At 52.5% G+C, this 19,122-nt stretch overlaps 1 protein-coding gene across 2 annotated transcripts; it reads left to right on the forward strand.

Annotated features, from left to right (window-relative positions):
• Positions 1-1,904: 1,904 nt before the first annotated feature.
• Positions 1,905-16,279, forward strand: LOC100987781 (calcium release-activated calcium channel protein 1). Of its 2 annotated transcripts, none has more exons than XM_034934681.3 (2): positions 1,905-2,322; positions 15,288-16,279. In XM_034934681.3, exons 1-2 carry the CDS (start codon positions 2,137-2,139, stop codon positions 15,888-15,890), a joined length of 789 nt encoding a protein of 262 aa, XP_034790572.1. In that variant the 5' UTR covers positions 1,905-2,136; the 3' UTR covers positions 15,891-16,279. The 2 variants fall into 2 exon arrangements, with proteins under 2 accessions (XP_034790572.1, XP_003832406.3); XM_003832358.6 differs by having other exon boundaries at positions 1,908-2,439.
• Positions 16,280-19,122: the final 2,843 nt, after the last annotated feature.

Raw genomic sequence — 19,122 nt, forward strand, 5'->3', positions numbered from 1 at the left:
ACGAGTTAATGGGTGCAGCACACCAACATGGCACATGTATACATATGTAACTAACCTGCACATTGTGCACATGTACCCTAAAACTTAAAGTATAATAATAATAAAATTAAATTAAAAAAAAAAAGCCAAGAAAGGGCTCTGCGGGAACCAGAGACTTCTTGGGGGCAGAGGTTTTCATCCCACAACGGTTGGGTGGGGGCGCGCCCTCTAGTGGTGACAAGAGTTACGTTTCACCTCGCCAACCTGCAATGTCACATGCTCGTCACTCATTCCTGTCTCTCCCATAGTTATTCATTCAACAAAAAATTATTGAGGACCGATTGTATGCCGAGGAATATTCTAGATGCTGAGGGTAGAGCTGTGAAGCTGATAGTAAAGGTCCCTGCCCCGGAGTTTACCTCCTAGGAGACATTCCCTAGCACAGTCCTGCATACACCCCCACCTCACCTCTGCTCCCCAAAATTGGCCTTCCAACGCTCCAACAGCCAAATATCCCTGCTTAAAGGTCGTGGCATGAGCAGTTCCCTCGCCGCCCTGGAAAGCTAGATCCTGTCTGTTTGCATGGCGGGCTCTGTTCTCAGCTTAAATGTGACCTAAGTCAGAAAGGTGTGACCTCACTTATTTCCTGCCCCTCTCCACACTCCACTAAAATATAATATTCGGGCTGGGCGTGGAGGCTCATGCCTGTAATCGCAGCACTTTGTGAGGCCGAGGCGGGCAGATCTCCTGACGTCAGGAGTTCCAGGCTAGCCTGGCCAACATGGCAAAACCCCGTCTCTACTAAAAATACAAAAATTAGCCAGGTGTGGTGGCGGGCGCCTGTAATCCCAGCTACGCAGCAGGCTGAGGCAAGAGAATCGCTTGAAACGGGAGGTGGAGGTTGCAGTGAGCCAAGATCGCGCCATTGCACTCCAGCCTGGGCGACAAGAGCAAAACCCTGTCTCAAAAAAAAAAAAAAAAAATATATATATATATATATACACACACACACACATATATACACATATATATACATATATGTATATATATGTGTGTGTATATATATGTAATATTCAATGAAGGTTATCATTTTCCTGGAATCCCTCAGCGTAGCACTTAATAGTTGCTCAGAAGACACTTGCTGAATAGGTTTGAAGATTCACTGGTTTAAAAAATATCAGGTGGCCGGGCACGGTGGCTCACGCTTGTAATCCCAGCACTCTGGGAGGCTGAGGCGGGCGGATCACAAGGTCAGGAGTCTGAGACCAGCCTGGCCAATATGGTGAAACCCCATCTCTACTAAAAATACAAAAATTAGCAGGGCATGGTGGCGGGAGCCTGTAATCCTAGCTACTCGGGAGGCTGAGGCAGGAGAATTGCTTGAACCCAGTAATAAAAAAATAATAAATCAGGAACCGGTCACCTCAATACGTATCAGATGCTGGTGAACACAGGTGGACAAAGTGGTTAACAGACAGGTTTTGTCCATCTCGTTCACCACCCTACCCAGCCTCAGCACCTAGACCAGTGTTGGCACCCAGTGGGCGCCAAATAAACACTGCTTGAACTCCAGACGTCAGCCGCTCTTTTTCCTACAGACCTTGAGCCACCTTGTTCCAAAGGGGATATGGGCCTCAGGAGGCGCCCAGAGGTGACCTCAGGCGGCCCGACCCAGGAGTCCAAGCTCCGGGAGCAGGGCCACGGGAGCAGCTGCGGAGAGGGGCGGCGCCAGGAGCCGGAGCGGGCAGCCGGGCGCTTCCAGGAAGAGGTGCGGGCGGCGGCGCGCCAGGGACCGTGGGCGGCGCCGTCGGAGCGGGCGGGTCACGTGACGCCCACAACAACGCCCACGTCTTGGTGGGCGGGGAGCATGCAAAACAGCCCAGGGCGGCGGCCAATCGCGGCGCGCGCCGGGGGTCCAGGCCCCGGGAATCCGAGGCGCCGCCCGCGCGCAGTCTCTGGTCACTGCCGCCCGGGGGCTTTTGCCAGCGGCGCCGCGGGCCTGCGTGCTGGGGCAGCGGGCACTTCTTCGACCTCGTCCTCCTCGTCCTGTGCGGCCGGCCGGGTGAGGCCGGGCCCGCGTAGGGGGCAGTCGGCGGCTGCCTCCGGCGGAGGTGCCTCGCGGCGCCCGGGCCGGCCCGCGCCTCGGCGGCGTGCTCCATGCATCCGGAGCCCGCCCCGCCCCCGAGCCGCAGCAGCCCCGAGCTTCCCCCAAGCGGCGGCAGCACCACCAGCGGCAGCCGCCGGAGCCGCCGCCGCAGCGGGGACGGGGAGCCCCCGGGGGCCCCGCCACCTCCGCCGTCCGCCGTCACCTACCCGGACTGGATCGGCCAGAGTTACTCCGAGGTGATGAGCCTCAACGAGCACTCCATGCAGGCGCTGTCCTGGCGCAAGCTCTACTTGAGCCGCGCCAAGCTTAAAGCCTCCAGCCGGACCTCGGCTCTGCTCTCCGGCTTCGCCATGGTGAGCTCCGGCCGCCCTGCCCTGCCCCCTCTGCTGTCCCGGCTGCTCCCGCCCGCAGCCCCGACGGGACCCGCTGGGGAGCGGGCTGGGCGGGCCGGGCGGGCCAGAGTGAGGGAAAGAGCTGGGAGAAACCGTGGTGAGCGCTGCGCGGGGGGCAGAGGTGCTGGACGTGAGCACTGGTGGGCGCCGAGTACTCCGATCTGGGGTGGTGACAAGCCATATCAGAGTCCGGGCTCGGGGTGCTTGGGTGCCTCCACATGGCCATGCCTGCCCCAGCAAGAGTGGTAGATGCATCCCGAAGTTAGCTCTGTAAGAAGCCCGCCCCATGTGCGTTCAGGAGCGAAAGGAGGGACTCAGAAGCTCTAATCCAGCTGGGGGCGTCAGGAGGTGGGGACAAGGAGAAAGACCTTGCGCTGTCTTGTGCCCCCGCACCCAAGGCCGGAAGGTGAGGCCGGAAGGTGTTAGCCGTGTTCTTTTATCAGCTCCTAGAGGGGATTTCCTGACACCCCTTTTCCACCGCATTTTCCGAGAGCCTCAGCCTGGGGGTTTGACAACCAGTCCCCACCCTGTTTTTTCTCCAGAAACTTGCCACTGAGTCACTGCGTGTGAGGGAGGAGGGAGGGACATGTTCCCGTTGAATGGGCTCTTTATTTTTTATTTTTTCCAAGACGGAGTCTCGCTCTGTCGCCCAGGCTGGAGTGCAGTGGTGCAATCTCGGCTCACTGAAATTTCCACCTCCTAAGTTCAAGCGATTCTCATGCCTCAGCCTCCCGAGTAGCTGGGATTACAGGCACGCGCCACCACGCCCGGCTAATTTTTGTGTTCTTAGTAGAGACGGGGTTTCACCCTGTTGGCCAGGCTGATCTTTAACTCTCGACCTCGTGATCTGCCAAAGCTCGGCCTCCCAAAGTGCTGGGATTACAGGCGTGAGCTACCACACCCGGCCCAATGGGCTCTTTCTTGATCTAGGGGATAGGCATGCTTTCCTTTCCCCACCATCCCAAAGAGCTGGAGTGCAAAGCCTCTGAGGTGTGGGGTGGGTGAGGCTGCGGATGGGCCTGAGAAGTGGCTCTGGGGATACCCTCAGGCTTGGCATATTGAAGTTTCTCCGTTGCAGGGGACTACATAATAACTACATTATTACCACTCGATGATATCAGCCTGCCATGAATGGACTCTGCTCCCCGCCCCTCAGTTCTGTAGACCAGAGCACTCCTGCCCCCGCCACCAGTGAGCTAAGCCCTTGGCCTTGAGGGAGGGAGTGGCTGCACCCTTCGTGTTTTCTTGGGAAGGGAGTGTGTCTGAAACTCTCCCTGCTTTGCCTTGCAGCAGAGCCTGAATTTTTTAAGGCCCAGAGCACGCTGGGCCACAGTGGAAAGGCCAGGAGATGGGGAGTGGGAAGCAGCCTTCCCTGCTCAGTTACTTGCTGCCTGTGTGACCTCAAGCAACTCACTCTCCCTGTCTGGGCCTCAATTCCTGAATTGATCAAAGAAGGCTGCTACTCAAAAGTTTCTCTGACTTTGAGAATAAAATTGAGGGAGCCCCTGAAAGGAGATCAGGGAGTGTGTTTGCATAAACAGACGGCACTCTCATTTTTAGTTTAGACAGGACGGACTTCTGCTCTGTTAATTTCAAATCCTAAGAGACCAGGTTCTGCCTCCTGCCTGAAGAATCTCTAAAAGCAGCTGGCATTTACTGAACACTCACTCAGTGCTAGGTGCCTTAACTCCTGGGCTTACTCCTCAACAACCCTCTGTGGTGATTTTATCAAAGGGCTCTCCCAAGACCGCACAGCCAGTCTGGTGGAGCGGGATTTGAACCCAGCTCTGCTGGTGTTCAGAACTTGCTCAGGCACTTGTACACATTGCAGTGTATAGGAACTCTGATTGATGTCCAGCCAGGGATGTGTTAGGACACTAGGAAATGAGAAATAGGGCAAAAGAGTTTCTTTTTTTTTTTTTTTTTGAGATGGAGTCTTGCTCTGTCGCCCAGGCTGGAGTGCAGTGGCGCGATCTTGGCTCACTGCAAGCTCTGACTCCTGGGTTCACGCCATTCTCCTGCCTCAGCCTCCGGAGTAGCTGGGACTACAGGCGCCCACAACCACACCTGGCTAATTTTTTTTGTATTTTTTTAGTAGAGACGGGGTTTCACCGTGTTAGCCAAGATCGTCTCGATCTCCTGACCTCATGATCCACCCGCCTCGGCCTCCCAAAGTGCTGGGATTACAGGCGTGAGCCACCGCGCCCGGCCGCAAAAGAGTTTCTTTTAAGCCAAAGAAAGTTTTATAATTGGTGGTGGGGAGGGGGCTACCAGTTGTCAGCTGCAGCGCTTGGGATTTAAGATAATGGTTCCCCCTTTTCTTATGGTCATGAGTTTATAGCTGCCCCAGGCTCCTTCTCACTCCTGAGGGGTGAGATCCAGATGAATGACACTTTCCTGCCTTCTCAAGTCCCTTCTTCCTTTCGAAGACAGGCCTCATGGTCAAATGTCACCTCCTTCTCTTGCTAAAAACAGTGTGGGGAAGTCAGGAGACTGGGGCAGCCAGTGGCATGGAGTGGGCCTTGGCCCACCCAGTCTGTCTCTTGGGGACTTTTATTTTCCCCCACCTGGGTGGAGAAGGCTTCCTGGCACTACTGATGGAATCCCCAAAGTTCTGCAGGCAGAGAAGGACCGAACCCCATGATACTCTCCATTCTGCAGTTACAAGAAGGTAACTGCATGTGCCATGAAGTTGGAAATCTATAGGAGGGATGGGATTGGGTGCAGGGTCTGACCATGCCCCACTCCCACTTAGACACCCAGCCTGTAAGTGAGCTTCGGAGAGGAGAGGGTGCCAGCAGCCCCAACGCCATGGTAACAGAGTGACAAGTTTCCTGGATTACTCTCCCTTGGCTTATGAGTCAGCACAACCAACTTCCTGCCCCCAGAGGGCTTCCTTCCCAGAGACCTGGAAAGTCAGAGGAACTGACTTGACCTTTGATTGCCAAGGGATGGGGTCAACCAGGTGAGATTGAGGGAGGGTCTCCCACAAACCCTGGAGGGGATTGAGAGGTTCCCCACTTCATGGGTAGAACAGCCTGGCCAGGTGGCCGGAAAGTGTTGGGGATGGCTGGTGGGTGACCTCAGGCAAGAGGCTTTACTTCTTTGAAGCCAGTTTTCTTTTCTTTTTTTTTGAGACGAAGTTTCCTCTTTGTTGCCCAGGCTGGAGTGCAGTAGCACAATCTCAGCTCACTGCAACCTCCACCTCCCAGGTTCAAGCGATTCTCCTGCCTCAGCCTCCCGAGTAGCTGGGATTACAGGCACACACCACCTCACCTGGCTAATTTTTGTATTTTTAGTAGAGACGGGGTTTCACCATGTTGGCCAGGGTGGTCTCAAACTCCTGATCTCAGGTGATCCACCCGCCTCGGCCTCCCAAAGTGCTGGGATTACAGGTGTGAGCCACCATGCCTGCCTGAAGCCAGTTTTTTAATGTGTATGGAGATGGCAGGTATCCTGCTCTCCCATGGACTCATATGAAGGTTCATTATGAGGCCAGACTGGGCCCATGAAACACAGGAATTTTCAGGGTCTGATGATGCACACCTTGCCCGGACCCTCTCTGATCTGCAGATGAGACTCTTGCTCCACACGGCATTTCTAGGAACAGCAGGCCTCAGGCGCACCATCCTCCAAACTCTAATGAGAGATACAAAGCAAGGGGGCCTGGATATAGCATAGGATCAGCATCCCACAGAGCTCCTTAAGCCCAGAGTACTCTTGTGGGCTTTGATTCAGGCCCTCTGTGCCTCAGTTTATACTTCATTGAGAGGCAGCCAGCCTCAGCCTGACCCCGTCCCCTGCAGGACTGGCGAGCATATGTGGTGATCTCGTCTGCTGGGGAAGGCAGGCTGTAACATTAGCCTGAGCAGAAGATAATTGGGAAGGTCAGTCTGCTGCCGTAAACAAAATGCTTTCCATGACCTGGGATCAATTATTTTTGGATTATCTGCCTCCTCAGTTCTCTGCCCGCCAGCACCCTTTTGTTCCCAAGTTCTAGAGCTGGTTCAGAAGTTGCCTGTAATTTCTATGAAAATGAGTTGGAAGGAACGACACAAGTCATAAGACACTGAGCCTCTGTGACATGTTCAGAGTTCAGGGACCATGTAAATGAGCAAGAAATTGCTATTACTATTCCTAGTACTGATCACTGATAGTAATTATTATTGCTATTGTTGATTGGGCTCTTGCAATAGGCTAGACGGTGCCCCACATAGCATCTCGTGTGATCTTCCTATAACCAGGTGAGTATAGGTGATGGTCATTGAGAGGAAAGACTTGCACATGGTCACCTGGCTGGGAAGCTGCAGAGCCCTGTGGCTGTGGTGTAGCGCCATTGCTATGGGAGAGAAAGCATCAGAGAGTGTAGGGGAACAGAGCTGAGAAGCTCAAGCAGGGTAAGGTCAGAACAGACACTTGAGCAAGACAACTTGGTTCAAATCCCAGCTCTGCCTCTTATAAGGGCAAGACCTTAGGCAAGTCATTTAACCTTTCTGGGCCTCTGTTTCTTCATCTTTAAAATGGAGTACGGCCGGGCGCATTGGCTCACGCTTGTAATCCCAGCACTTTGGGAGGCCGAAGTGGGCGAATCACCTGAGGTCAGGAGTTCAAGACCAGCCTGGCCAACATGGTGAAACCCCATCTCTACTAAAAATACAAAAATTAGCCGGGTGTAGTTGTGCATACCTGTAATTCCAGCTACTCGGGAGGCTGAGACAGAAGAATTGCTTGAACCTGGGAGGCGGAGGTTGCAATGAGCAGAGATTGTACCACTGCACTCCAGCCTGGGCAACAGAGTGAGACTCCATCTCAAAAAAAAAAAAAAAAAAAATTTTGCAGAGCACTTACAGTATCTGACCCGAGTATCCCAGAAACTTGCTTACCCTTTTTTCCATTGTGTTAGGGCTGCTAAGGGTTAACTGAGAAGAATCTGGTTCTTGCCAAGCCTTGAGTGTGGTGGAGTTAGGACTTGAGAAAGCCTTCAAGTCAAAGGAAATGGCAGGAACAGTTAAAGATGAGAAATTACAGGGCCTAGGGGAAAGGTACAGGGGCTGTGGTTGGGGTTGAGGGTCTTCAGGAAGTAGTAGAGAACGGTGAATTTTGCCAGGCAAGATGATGGAGGGCCTTGATTAGGTGGGAAATTTGAACTCTTGGATAGGCAACAGGGAGCCATTGAAGGTTTTAGACAGGAGTTACATGATGAATTCTATGATGACGGTGGTGGTGGTTGTGATTACTGTTTACTGAAACCCTGTTGTGCCAGCCATGAGCCTGAACGCTTTTCTTTCATTCTTACTGAATCCTCACCATAGCTCTTAAAAGTATGTATTGTAAACAGGAAAACTAAGGCTCCTAGAGGTTAAGATTCTCCAGCTAGTAGAATTCCAGCTCTGGTCTGTCTGGCTGGGAGCCAGTTGAAGAGAAAGTCTGGGTCTGTGCCCCGCTGACCCTGTATGCAAATTCAGCCTATTCATGGCTTGTAACAAATTTACTAAGTTGCAACCAACACACTTTGTTGTTTCTTTCTTTTGATAACTTTGGTACCAAGCTCCTGGTCCTTTTTAGAATGAGATAAGGGTGAAATGAAACAAAGTCGCAGCACGCATTGCATCTTGCAAGACCTTATTGATGTGCTTGCTGTAAGGCTAAATGTTGATTGGTGAAACTTTTGTTTCTGTTATAAACGCGTGTGTGTCTATTTATAGAAACATTTGGAGTCCTGGACTGTCATGGTCAAGACTTTGTAAACCACTGCACACTAGGCCTCAATACCCTCTTAAGAGATGGTTTGCATTTGAGGTGGGGCCAGCAGGCTCAGACAGCTCCGGGTGACCCTGCATGGTTGAGGCTTAGAGGGCCTCATGTTCCAGGCTGCAGCCACCCACCCTCCTAAAAGGGTGGACAAGAAAAGAACTAGGCCAGGGGAAGGAAGACTGTGGGAGCTGAGGTCAGGCCCAGCATGGGAGGGCTGCCTCAGAGGGCCTGGACTTGCAGGCGCCAGGTGCCCTGGGTCTCCATGGAGCCCAGCAGGAGCCAGGAGAGATAGCTGGCAATCAGGCGAGGTGGGCTGACGGCTGGTATGGTCCGTCAGGGCCAGCCAGGCCTTGCCCTTCGCAGAATTATGTAACCCTCTTCTTGGCCCTTGCTAAGGTTTGGCATCTCTAGCCAAAACCCTATTGGGGGGATCCATGGAGCAGTGTGAGGTGGAGCTGGTGGTCTTTTGCCTTTCCTATCCCTTATAGGGCTCGCCTCGCCAGGTTCAGGCGGCCAGTGGCTGGCGGGGGGCTGTTTATTTTGGGCTGACAGGCTATATTTACCTTGTGAAGCTGCGTGCGATCTGATCTGATCCCATCTCGCTGGGGCTCAGCTGGGGCTCTGGCAGTCAGCTGCCAGATCTGTAGGGCCCCTGGCCCTCCCCCTGCCACCCAAGGGGAGATTTCCAGAGCAGGAAGTATCCTGGAAAAAGTGGTGGCATTTATTCCTGTGAATTTTTCATCAAGCTCCGTGACACATGCCAACCGTTCCTTTCTTCTCACTTTGAATCATTCTTTTACACGGCCCCCTGAACCCTGTGGCATTGAACTTGGTTCCAAGTGTGGGCACATACAGCCTGCCTAAGTGGACGGAGTTCCAGGAATCGTAGGGTCTGGTGAGGGTAATGGGCTTTCTTCCGGAGCAGGGCAGCAGGCCCTTTCCTCTTCCTTGGAGAGCCCAGCCTCTCCCCTCTCCCCAGCCCAAAACCTCAGGGAGGGCTGGCGAGTGTGGGTGTCCCCGGGCCGTGTGCGTCCCAACAGCTGCACTGCTTTCTGGCACTGGAGCCTGTGGGTGTGACAAATGGTGTGGAATGTGGTGGTCTCTGTCCTGTGGAGGTGGCCATCAGGCCAGGTGTGGCGTGGGGTACACATCCTTGTGGCTGAGGTTTGGAGCTGGGGCTGCCTCTAAATATAGCAAGCGAGGCCCAGAGTCGGGGTTGGAAGGTGGGTATGTGGGGTCCCTGTCTCCAGTCTGAGCTGAGGGTATCCAGGCACTATTTCTCTTCCATCCACTTCAAGCTCTGTTTTTCTCCTTTTTTCTTTTCTTTTCTTTTTTTTTAGAGATAGAGTCTTGCTCTGTTGCCCAGGTTGTAGTGCAGTGATGGGATCATAGCTCACTGCAGCCTCGAACTCCTGGGCTCAAGGGATCCTCCTGCCTTAGCCTCTCAAGTAGCTGGGACTGGCCAGGTGCGGTGGCTCACACCTGTAATCCCAGCACTTTGTGAGGCTGAGGTGGGGAGATCATCTGAGGTCGGGAGTTCAAGACCAGCCTGAGCAACAAGGTGAAACCCCGTCTCTACTAAAAATACAAAAGTTAGCTGGGCATAGTGGCGGGCGCCTGTAATCCCAGCTACTCAGGAGGCTGAGGCAGGAGAATCGCTTGAACCCGGGAGGGGGAGGTTGCAGTGAGCCAAATTGTGCCAGCGCACTCCAGCCTGGGTGACAGAGTGAGACTCCATCTCAAAAAACAAAAAGTAGCTGGGGCTACAGTCATGCCCACTATATCCAGCTAATTTTTTTTTCTGTGTGTGTGTGTGTGTGTGTGTGTGTGAGTGTGTGATAGGGTCTCACTTTGTTGCCCAGGCTGGAGTGCAGTAGCACAGTCACGGCTCATTGTAGCCTCAACCTCCTGGGCTCAAGGGATTCTCTCGCCTCAGCCTCCTGAGTAGCTAGGACTACAGGTATACTCTACACCCAGCTAATTTTTTGATTTTGTAGAGATGAGGTCTCACTGTGTTGCCCAGGGAGATCTCGAATTCCTGGCCTCAAGTGATCCTCCTACATCAGCTCCCTAAATTGCTGGATTACAGGTGTGTGCCTGCTTTATGTGTTTTTCTTTCTTTTCTTTTCTTTTCTTTTTTTTTTTTAGACAGAGTTTCGCTCTTGTTGCCCTGGCTGGAGTGCAATGGCGCGATCTTGGTTCACTGCAACCTCCACCTCCTGGGTTCAAGCGATTCTCCTGCCTCAGCCTCCTGAGCAGCTGGGACTATAGGCACGCATTACCACGCCCAGCTAATTTTTGTATTTTTAGTAGAGACGGGGTTTCACCATATTGGCCAGGCTGGTCTCGAGCTCTTGACCTCGTGATCCACCCACCTCGGCCTCCCAAAGTGCTGGGATTGCATACGTGAGCCACCGCGCCCGGCCCTGTGTTTTTCTTTTTAACCAAGATTTATTGAGCTGCTGTAGCTGGCCCTATGCTAAACATCTACATATGAAAACTACATTTACTCTCGGCCACCATGTGAGGGAGGTGCTCCTTTGCCCCCTTCATACCCGGGCTGTGGAGCCAAGTGGACTTGGTTTTGAATCCAGCAGCAGAGTAACCCTTTGGACAGCTGACATCACCTTTCTGAGCCTCAGTTTCCTCGTTTGTAAAAGAAGAATAATGGTATTAGTAACTCGTGGGATTCTCTCTCTTTTTTTTTTTTTTTTTTTTTTGAGACAGACCATGCTCTGTCACCAAGACTGGAGTGTAGTGGTGCTATCTTGGCTCACTGCAACCTCTGCCTCCCGGGTTCAAGCGATTCTCCTGCCTCAGCCTCCCAATTAGCTGGGATTACAGGTGCCCACCACCACACCCCAGCTAATTTTTTTTTTTTTTTTTGAGATGGAGTCTCACTCTGTTGCCCACGCCGGAGTATAGTGGCATGATTTCGGCTCACTGCAACCTCCATGTCCAGGTTCAAGCGATTCTCATGGCTCAGCCTCCCAATTTTCTGGGATTACAGGTGTGTGCCACCACACTCAGCTAATTTTTTTGTATTTTAAGTAGAGGCGGGGTGTCACCATGTTGGCCCGGCTGATCTTGAACTCCTAACCTCAAGTTATCTGCCTGCTTCGGCCTCCCAAAGTGCTGGGATTACAGGCATGAGCCACCACACCTGGCCCACCCCTGACTAATTTTTGTATTTTTAGTAGAGACAGGGTTTCACCATGTTGGCCAGGCTGGTCTTGAACTCCTGGCCTCAAGTGATCCACCCTCCTCAGCTTCCCAGTGTGCTGGGATTACAGGCATGAGCCACTGCCCCTGTCAGCCTCTATTTTATAGGTGTGGAAGCTGTGGCACAGAGAGGTTGAGATCCTTATCCAAGGTCAACAGCTTTGTAAGTGGAGGAGCCAGTTTGCAGCCAGCTGTGTGGTTTGTTCTGTGGTCCTGACTGCATAGAGGGGGAGAGACACTACCTCGGGTGTGGCTGGGGCACAGGCGAGGCACCAAGTAGGGAGCAGAATGGGACTGCAGACCTGTATACAGGCCCCCCATACACACCCCAGCGGCCAGCTCAGGGCCTGAGCCACCTAAAGGCTCCAGACGTTTCCAGTGAGTGGATCAGTAGCAGTGGACCTGGGGCAGCTCAGCAACAGCCGCTGCTGCTTGTCCTGTCTTGGGTTTCAGGTTCCGGGGTGGCAGGCCAGAGCAGGAAGAGGAAGTGCTGGGGGTGGGGAGGTGGCAGGAGACACTGGCTGCTGGAGGGGGCTCCCCTCTTCCAGGTGTGGGCAGGCCTGGGGGCAGAGACAAGGGAGCTGCAGGATGTGGCCCTCCATCTGCCGTGCCCTGGTGACCTACCCCACGTCTTGTGTCCAGCACCCACATGTGCTGAGATACCCTCACCCGCATGGACTCAGAATTCTCAGGGCTGGCTTTCGGCCACCAAAGATCTTAAACACGGTAGAAATCCTGATGGCATTGCCCCAAATTTATATGAGCTTGAAATGTTTTGTAAACGCCTGGACTGAAAAGTACATACCGCCATCCACTGTGGGCATTCTTAGACAAAAGCCTGTGAATCCTGTTGAAATTGTCAGAAAAGTCCTGTGAATAAATGATACTTGGCTGTTTTAAGGAGAGTGTCCACCATCTTCAGATTCTCAGAGATGTCCGACCCCAAGTCAGATCCAGATTGTGACCTTCATCTCGCTGCAGCCCCTTTTTTTATGGGTGTTGAGGAGGGTCTTGGCCAAGGTTACCGGTAAACAGGCAGTTAAGGAGCTGGAACATGGGTTTGCCAGTTTGGCCTGGCGTTCTTTCTGCCTGAGCGTGCCCCTCTGGAGGATGTTGTAAAGAGACTGTGGGGTGGGGATGAGGTTCCTAAACTGAGTAATAATGAAGCTCACTTTTATTGAGGGTTTGTTGTGTGCCGGACACTACCTGTTTTACATGGATTGAGACTCTCTTAATCCTCAGAAGAAGCCTTCGAGGCTTGTCCCATTATTCCCATTTTACAGATGTGGAAACAGAGGCACAGAAAGTTGAAAGCTTGCCAGAGTCATACAGCCCAATCAAGGGCAGGGGAGTCAGGGTTCAAGCCAGGCAGACTGTAAAAGGAGAGCGGTGGGGAAGGAAGGAGTCCACACCCCTACCTAGGGCAGGAGGGGTGAGGACAGGAATTCCCTGCCTGCTGGGGGCCAGGCTGGTGTGTGGCTAATGGAGAAACTTCAACATTAGGCTTGCCGCTCTGAGCCTGCCACATATATAGCAAACACCTTATAAAGAGTCACTGTCCTTCATGGAATGACTGCCATAGGTATCCGCCATCTCCCTACCCCTGTCCCTCCAGCCCACATGGGTTGACCATGGTTGTGTGCCAACTGCCCGCTGCTCCTGGCCCAGATCTGATAAGCTGGCTCCTTTGCATGGGGGTGACTTGCAAGGCCCAGGTGAGGAGCAGCGGGTGTCTGGCCCGGAGCATGCCCCTGGTGACCTCGGGTCCACAGGTCTCCAGGAACTGGGGGCAGCTGGTGTGTCAGCCCTGGGGCTGGGGAGGAGACAGCCCCAGGGTGTACTGGCCACCCAGCCTGCACCAGGGCTGGGCCCGTCGCTTCTGGGAAGCCTGCTCTGTATGTCAGGTCGTGCACTGTGTTCTCAGAAGGGCCTGAGTGTGCCCTGGGAGGGCAGCCACCACCCCTCTGCATGTCCCCAGAGCAGGGCATGAAGGAGAAGCCTCTGCTTGGGTGTGAGGATGTGGGGCCAGCAGGCATGATGGCTGGCGATTGCTTTTTTTAATGCTTTTATTTTAACCATAGTAAAATATGCATAACAAAATTTACCATTTTGACCACTGATGGTGGTTGGTACTAATTTTAATTTTATAATTATTATTGTTGTTGTTGTTATTATTATTATTATTATTATTGAGTTAGAGTCTCACTCTATTGCCCAGGCTGGAGTGCAGTGGCACGATCTCAGCTCACTGCAACCTCCGCCACCCGGGTTCAAGTGATTCTCCTGCCTCAGCCTCCCAAGTAGCTGGGATTACAGGCACGTGCCACCACGCCCAGCTAATTTTTGTATTTTTAGTAGAGATGGGGTTTCACCATGTTGGCCAGGCTGGTCTCCAACTCCTGACCTCAGGTGATCCACCCGCCTCAATTTCCCAAAGTGCTGGGATTACAGGCATGAGCCACTGGGCCCGGCCTGATTTTATTTTTTTTAGAGACAAGGTCTTGCTCTGGTGCCCAGACTGGAGGGCCGTGGGGCAGTCATAGCTCACCACCACCTCAAACTCCTGGGCTCCAGCGATCCTTCCCCACCAGACTCCCAAGTAGCTAGAACTACAGGTGTGCACCACCCCCCCCCCCAGCTAATTAAACAATTTTTTTTTATAGAGGTGGGGTTTCTCTGTGTTGCCTGGCTGCTCTCGAACTCCTGGCCTCAAGCAGTCCTCCCACCGCGGCCTCCACAAGTATTGAGATTACAGGCGTGAGCCACTGTGCCTGTCCTGCGGCTGGTTTCTAATACCTGGCTAGGTGGTAATAGCAGTGTTTTGGGAGGTGGTTACCATGTGCCAGCTCTCATTTAATTGTTAAAATAATTCTATGAATTGGCTGGGTGTGGTGGCTCACACATGTAATCCCAACACTTTGGGAGGCTGAGGCAGGCAGGTGGGTCACCTGAGGTTGGGAGTTCAAGACCAGCCTGGCCGACATGGTGAAACCCCGTCTCTACCAAAAGTACAAAAAATTAGCAAGGTGTGGTGGCGCATGCCTGTAGTCCCAGGTACTCGGGAGGCTGAGGCAGGAGGATCACTTGAACCCGGGAGTGGAGGTTGCAGTCAGCCGAGATCGCATCACTGGGCTCCAGCCTGGGCAAAAGAGCACAACTCTGTCTGGAGAAAAAAAAAAAAATCCTATGAACTACTATTATATCCCTATTTTACAGATAAGAAAGTCGAGGCTCAGGCCGGGCGCGGTGGCTCACACCTGTAATCCCAGCACTTTGGGAGGCTGAGGCGGGCGGATCACGAGGTCAGAAGATCGAGACCATCCTGGCTAACACGGTGAAACCCCGTCTGCTAAAAATACAAAAAATTAGCCGGGCGTGGTGGCAGGCGCCTGTAGTCCCGGCTACTCGGGAGGCTGAGGCAGGAGAATGGCGTGAACCCGGGAGGTGGAGCTTGCAGTGAGCCGAGATCGCGACACTGCACTCCAGCCTAGCTTGGGCAACAGAGTGAGACTCCTTCTCAAAAAAAAAAAAAAGAAAAGAAAATCGAGGCTCAGAGAGGTTAAGTGACTTTCCCAGGGTTGCACAGTTAGTGAGTGCCAGGGCTGGGATTCAGATCCAGGCAGCCTTGGCTCTTGCTTTCTGTAGGGCTTTCTGCCACTCTCATCCACAAGTGGATAGGCCTTACTATCCCCATTGTAGACATATGAAAACTGAGGCTCGGAGAGGCCAAGCGACTGGCCAGGGTCCCAGAGCCTGACAGGAGGAGAGCTAGGACTGAAGAGTAGTAATGTGGGCTGGGACCGCTGGCACTCATCCTGCCTGTCCCCCCGCAGGTGGCAATGGTGGAGGTGCAGCTGGACGCTGACCACGACTACCCACCGGGGCTGCTCATCGCCTTCAGTGCCTGCACCACAGTGCTGGTGGCTGTGCACCTGTTTGCGCTCATGATCAGCACCTGCATCCTGCCCAACATCGAGGCGGTGAGCAACGTGCACAATCTCAACTCGGTCAAGGAGTCCCCCCACGAGCGCATGCACCGCCACATCGAGCTGGCCTGGGCCTTCTCCACTGTCATCGGCACGCTGCTCTTCCTGGCTGAGGTGGTGCTGCTCTGCTGGGTCAAGTTCTTACCCCTCAAGAAGCAGCCAGGCCAGCCAAGGCCCACCAGCAAGCCCCCCGCCGGTGGTGCAGCAGCCAACGTCAGCACCAGCGGCATCACCCCGGGCCAGGCAGCTGCCATCGCCTCGACCACCATCATGGTGCCCTTCGGCCTGATCTTTATCGTCTTCGCCGTCCACTTCTACCGCTCACTGGTCAGCCATAAGACCGACCGACAGTTCCAGGAGCTCAACGAGCTGGCGGAGTTTGCCCGCTTACAGGACCAGCTGGACCACAGAGGGGACCACCCCCTGACGCCCGGCAGCCACTATGCCTAGGCCCATGTGGTCTGGGCCCTTCCAGTGCTTTGGCCTTACGCCCTTCCCCATGACCTTGTCCTGCCCCAGCCTCACGGACAGCCTGTGCAGGGGGCTGGGCTTCAGCAAGGGGCAGAGCGTGGAGGGAAGAGGCTTTTTATAAGAGAAATTTCTGCACTTTGAAACTAAGAGAATAAGCATTTCCTGTTCTTCCAGCTCCAGGTCCACCTCCTGTTGGGAGGCGGTGGGGGGTCAAAGTGGGGCCACACACTCGCTGTGTCCCCTCTCCTCCCCTGTGCCAGTGCCACCTGGGTGCCTTCTCTTGTCCTGTCCGTCTCAACCTCCCTCCCGTCCAGCATTGAGTGTGTACATGTGTGTGTGACACATAAATATACTCATAAGGACACCTCCTTCCCGTGTCTTGTATTTGTTGGGCCTGGGCTACTGCTCACCCTGGTTAGGTGAGCCTCTAGGAAAACTTAAAACAAAATTTAAGCCAGGTATGGTGGCACATACCTGTGGTCTCAGCTATTCAGGAGGCCAAGGCAGGAGGATCTTTTGAGCCCAGGAGTTTGAGACCCCATCTCAAACAAAAAATACAAAAATTAGCCAGCCACGGCGCCTGCACTTCCAGCTCCTTTGAGAGACTGAGGCAGGAAGATTGCCTAAGCCCAGGAGGCCAAGTCTGCAGTGAGCTATAGTAACACCACTGCACTCCAACCTGGGCAACAGAGGGAGACTCTGTCTCTAAAAAAATAGAAAAATTTGCCCCGCATGGTGGCTCACGCCTGTAATCCTAGCCCTTTGGAAGGCCAAGGTGGGCAGATCACTTGAGGTCGGGAGTTCGAGACCAGCCTGACCAACATGGAGAAACCCCGTCTGTACTAAAAATACAAAATTAGCTGGGTTTGGTGGCGCATGCTTGTAATCCCAGCTACTCGGGAGGCTGAGGCAGGAGAATCGCTTGAACCCAGGAGGCGGAGGTTGCAGTGAGCTGAGATCGCGCCATTGCACTCCAGCCTGGGCAACAACAGTGAAACTCCATCTCAAAAAAAAAAAGAAAGAAAAAAAATTCAACATTTTATTTTGAGAAATTTCAAACCTACAAAAAGTTGCAGGAATAGTGTCTATCTGAAATACATATTCAGTCTTTTCTTTAGAAGTCTTTTTTTTTTTTTTTTTTAAATAGAGCCTCACTCTGTCACCCAGGCTGGAGTGCAGTGGCGCGATCTGTAAAATCACTGTGAGCACTGACTTAGCACATACTGGATCGTTGCTCCTAGGAGAAATACAGGGTTGCGTTCCTGTGAGCTTTGGTCATGATATTTTCATCAGCTGATCAATATGTAATCTTGTTTTATGTGTATTTCTGTTTAAAGATTCATATATATATGTGTATATATATATATATATATATATGGTTGAGTTGTTACCGTTGAACTCACAGCCCACAGGACTAGAACACATGCCTAAATAAAGTTTATCTAACATACTTGTTTTCTCCATATGTGTATCCATCATAACCTTCTTGCACTGAGGAATATTAGACTATATATATGTATATATGTATAATACATATATACGTGTATATGTATAATACATATATACGTATATATTATACATATACACGTATATATGTATAATACATATACACGTATATATGTATTATACATATATACATATATATATATATATTTTTTTTTTTTTGACAGAGTTTTGCTCTTGTTGCCCAGGCTGGAGTGCAATGGCACAATCTCTGCTCACTGCAACCTCCACCTTCTGGTTTCTTTCTTTTGTTTGAAACAAAGTTTTACTTTGTTGCCCAGGCTCCAGTGCAGCGGCACAATCTCAGCTCACTACAGCCTTTGCCTCCCAGGTTCAAGTGATTCTCCTGCCTCAGCCTCTTGAGTAGCTAGGATTACAGGCATGCACCACCATGCCCAGCTGATTTTTGTGTTTTTAGTAGAGACGGGGTTTTACCATGTTGGCCAGGCTGGTCTCGAACTCCTGACCTCAAGCTATCCACCCGCCTGGGCCTCCCAAAGTGCTGGGATTACAGGCATGAGCCACTGCACCCAGCCCACCTTCTGGTTTCCAGCGATTCTCCTGCCTCAGCCTCCTGAATACTTGGGATTACAGGCACCGGCTACCACACCCGGCCAATTTTTTTGTATTTTTAGTAGAGGCAGGGTTTCGCTGTGTGGGCCAGGCTGGTCTGGAACTCTTGACCCCGTTATCCACCCACCTTGGCCTCCCAAAGTGCTGGGATTACAGGCGTGAGCCACTGTGCCCGGCCTATTATTATATATATATTTTTTGAAACAGTCTCACTCCATCCCCCAGGCTGGAGTGCAGTGGCACAATCTCTGTTCACATGCAGCTTCCGCTTCCTAGGTTCAAGTGATTCTTCTGCCTCAGCCTCCCAAGTAGCTAGAATCACAGGAGTGCGCCCAGCAAATTTCTGTATTTTTAGTAGACAGGGGATTTCACCATGTTGGCCGGGCTGGTCTCGAACTCCTGACCTCACGTTATCTGCCCGCCTCAGCCTCCCAAAGTGCTGGGATAACAGACATGAGCCACTGCTCCCTGCCTATTTTATTTTAGAGACAGGGTTTCCCTCTGTCACCCAGGCTGGAGTACAGTGGCATGACCATAGCTCACTGTAACCACCAACTCCTGAGCTGAAGTGATCCTCCCTGCAGTGAGCTCTGGTCACTCCACCTCCCAAGTAGCTAGGACCACAGGCACATATCACCATGCCCAGCTTTTTTTTTTTTTTGAGACGGAGTTTCACTCTTGTTGTCCAGGCTGGAGTGCAATGGTGCGATCTCGGCTCACAGCAATCTCCACCTCCCGGGTTCAAGCCATTCTACTGCCTCAGCCTCCTGAGTAGCTGGGATTACAGGCATACGCCACCACGCCTGGCTAATTTTGTATTTTTAGTAGAGACGGGGTTTCTCCATGTTGGTCAGGCTGGTCTCGAACTCCAGACCTCAGGTGATCCACCCACCTCGGCCTCCCAAAGTGCTGGGATTATAGGTGTGAGCCACCGCGCCCAGCTTTTTTTTTTTTTTTTTTTTTTTTTGGAGATAGAGGTTTACTCTTGTTGCCTAGGCTAGAGTGCAATGGTGCGATCTCGGCTCACTGCAACTTCCGCTTCTTGGGTTCAAATGATTCTCCTGCCTTAGCCTCCTGGGTAGCTGGGATTACAGGCGCCTGCCAGCACACCCGGCTAATTTTTTTTGTAGTTTTA

The sequence above is a fragment of the Pan paniscus genome, chromosome 10 (assembly GCF_029289425.2).
Source record: "Pan paniscus chromosome 10, NHGRI_mPanPan1-v2.0_pri, whole genome shotgun sequence".
Lineage (NCBI taxonomy): Eukaryota > Metazoa > Chordata > Mammalia > Primates > Hominidae > Pan > Pan paniscus.

What these genes read in the sequence shown, in the direction of transcription:
- LOC100987781 (XM_003832358.6), top strand. Translation starts at nt 2,137, where the DNA reads ATGCATCCGGAGCCCGCCCCGCCCCCGAGCCGCAGCAGCCCCGAGCTT. An exon ending in TGCTCTCCGGCTTCGCCATG is followed by an intron (nt 2,440 to 15,287) that starts GTGAGCTCCGGC and finishes GTCCCCCCGCAG; the next exon opens with GTGGCAATGGTGGAGGTGCA.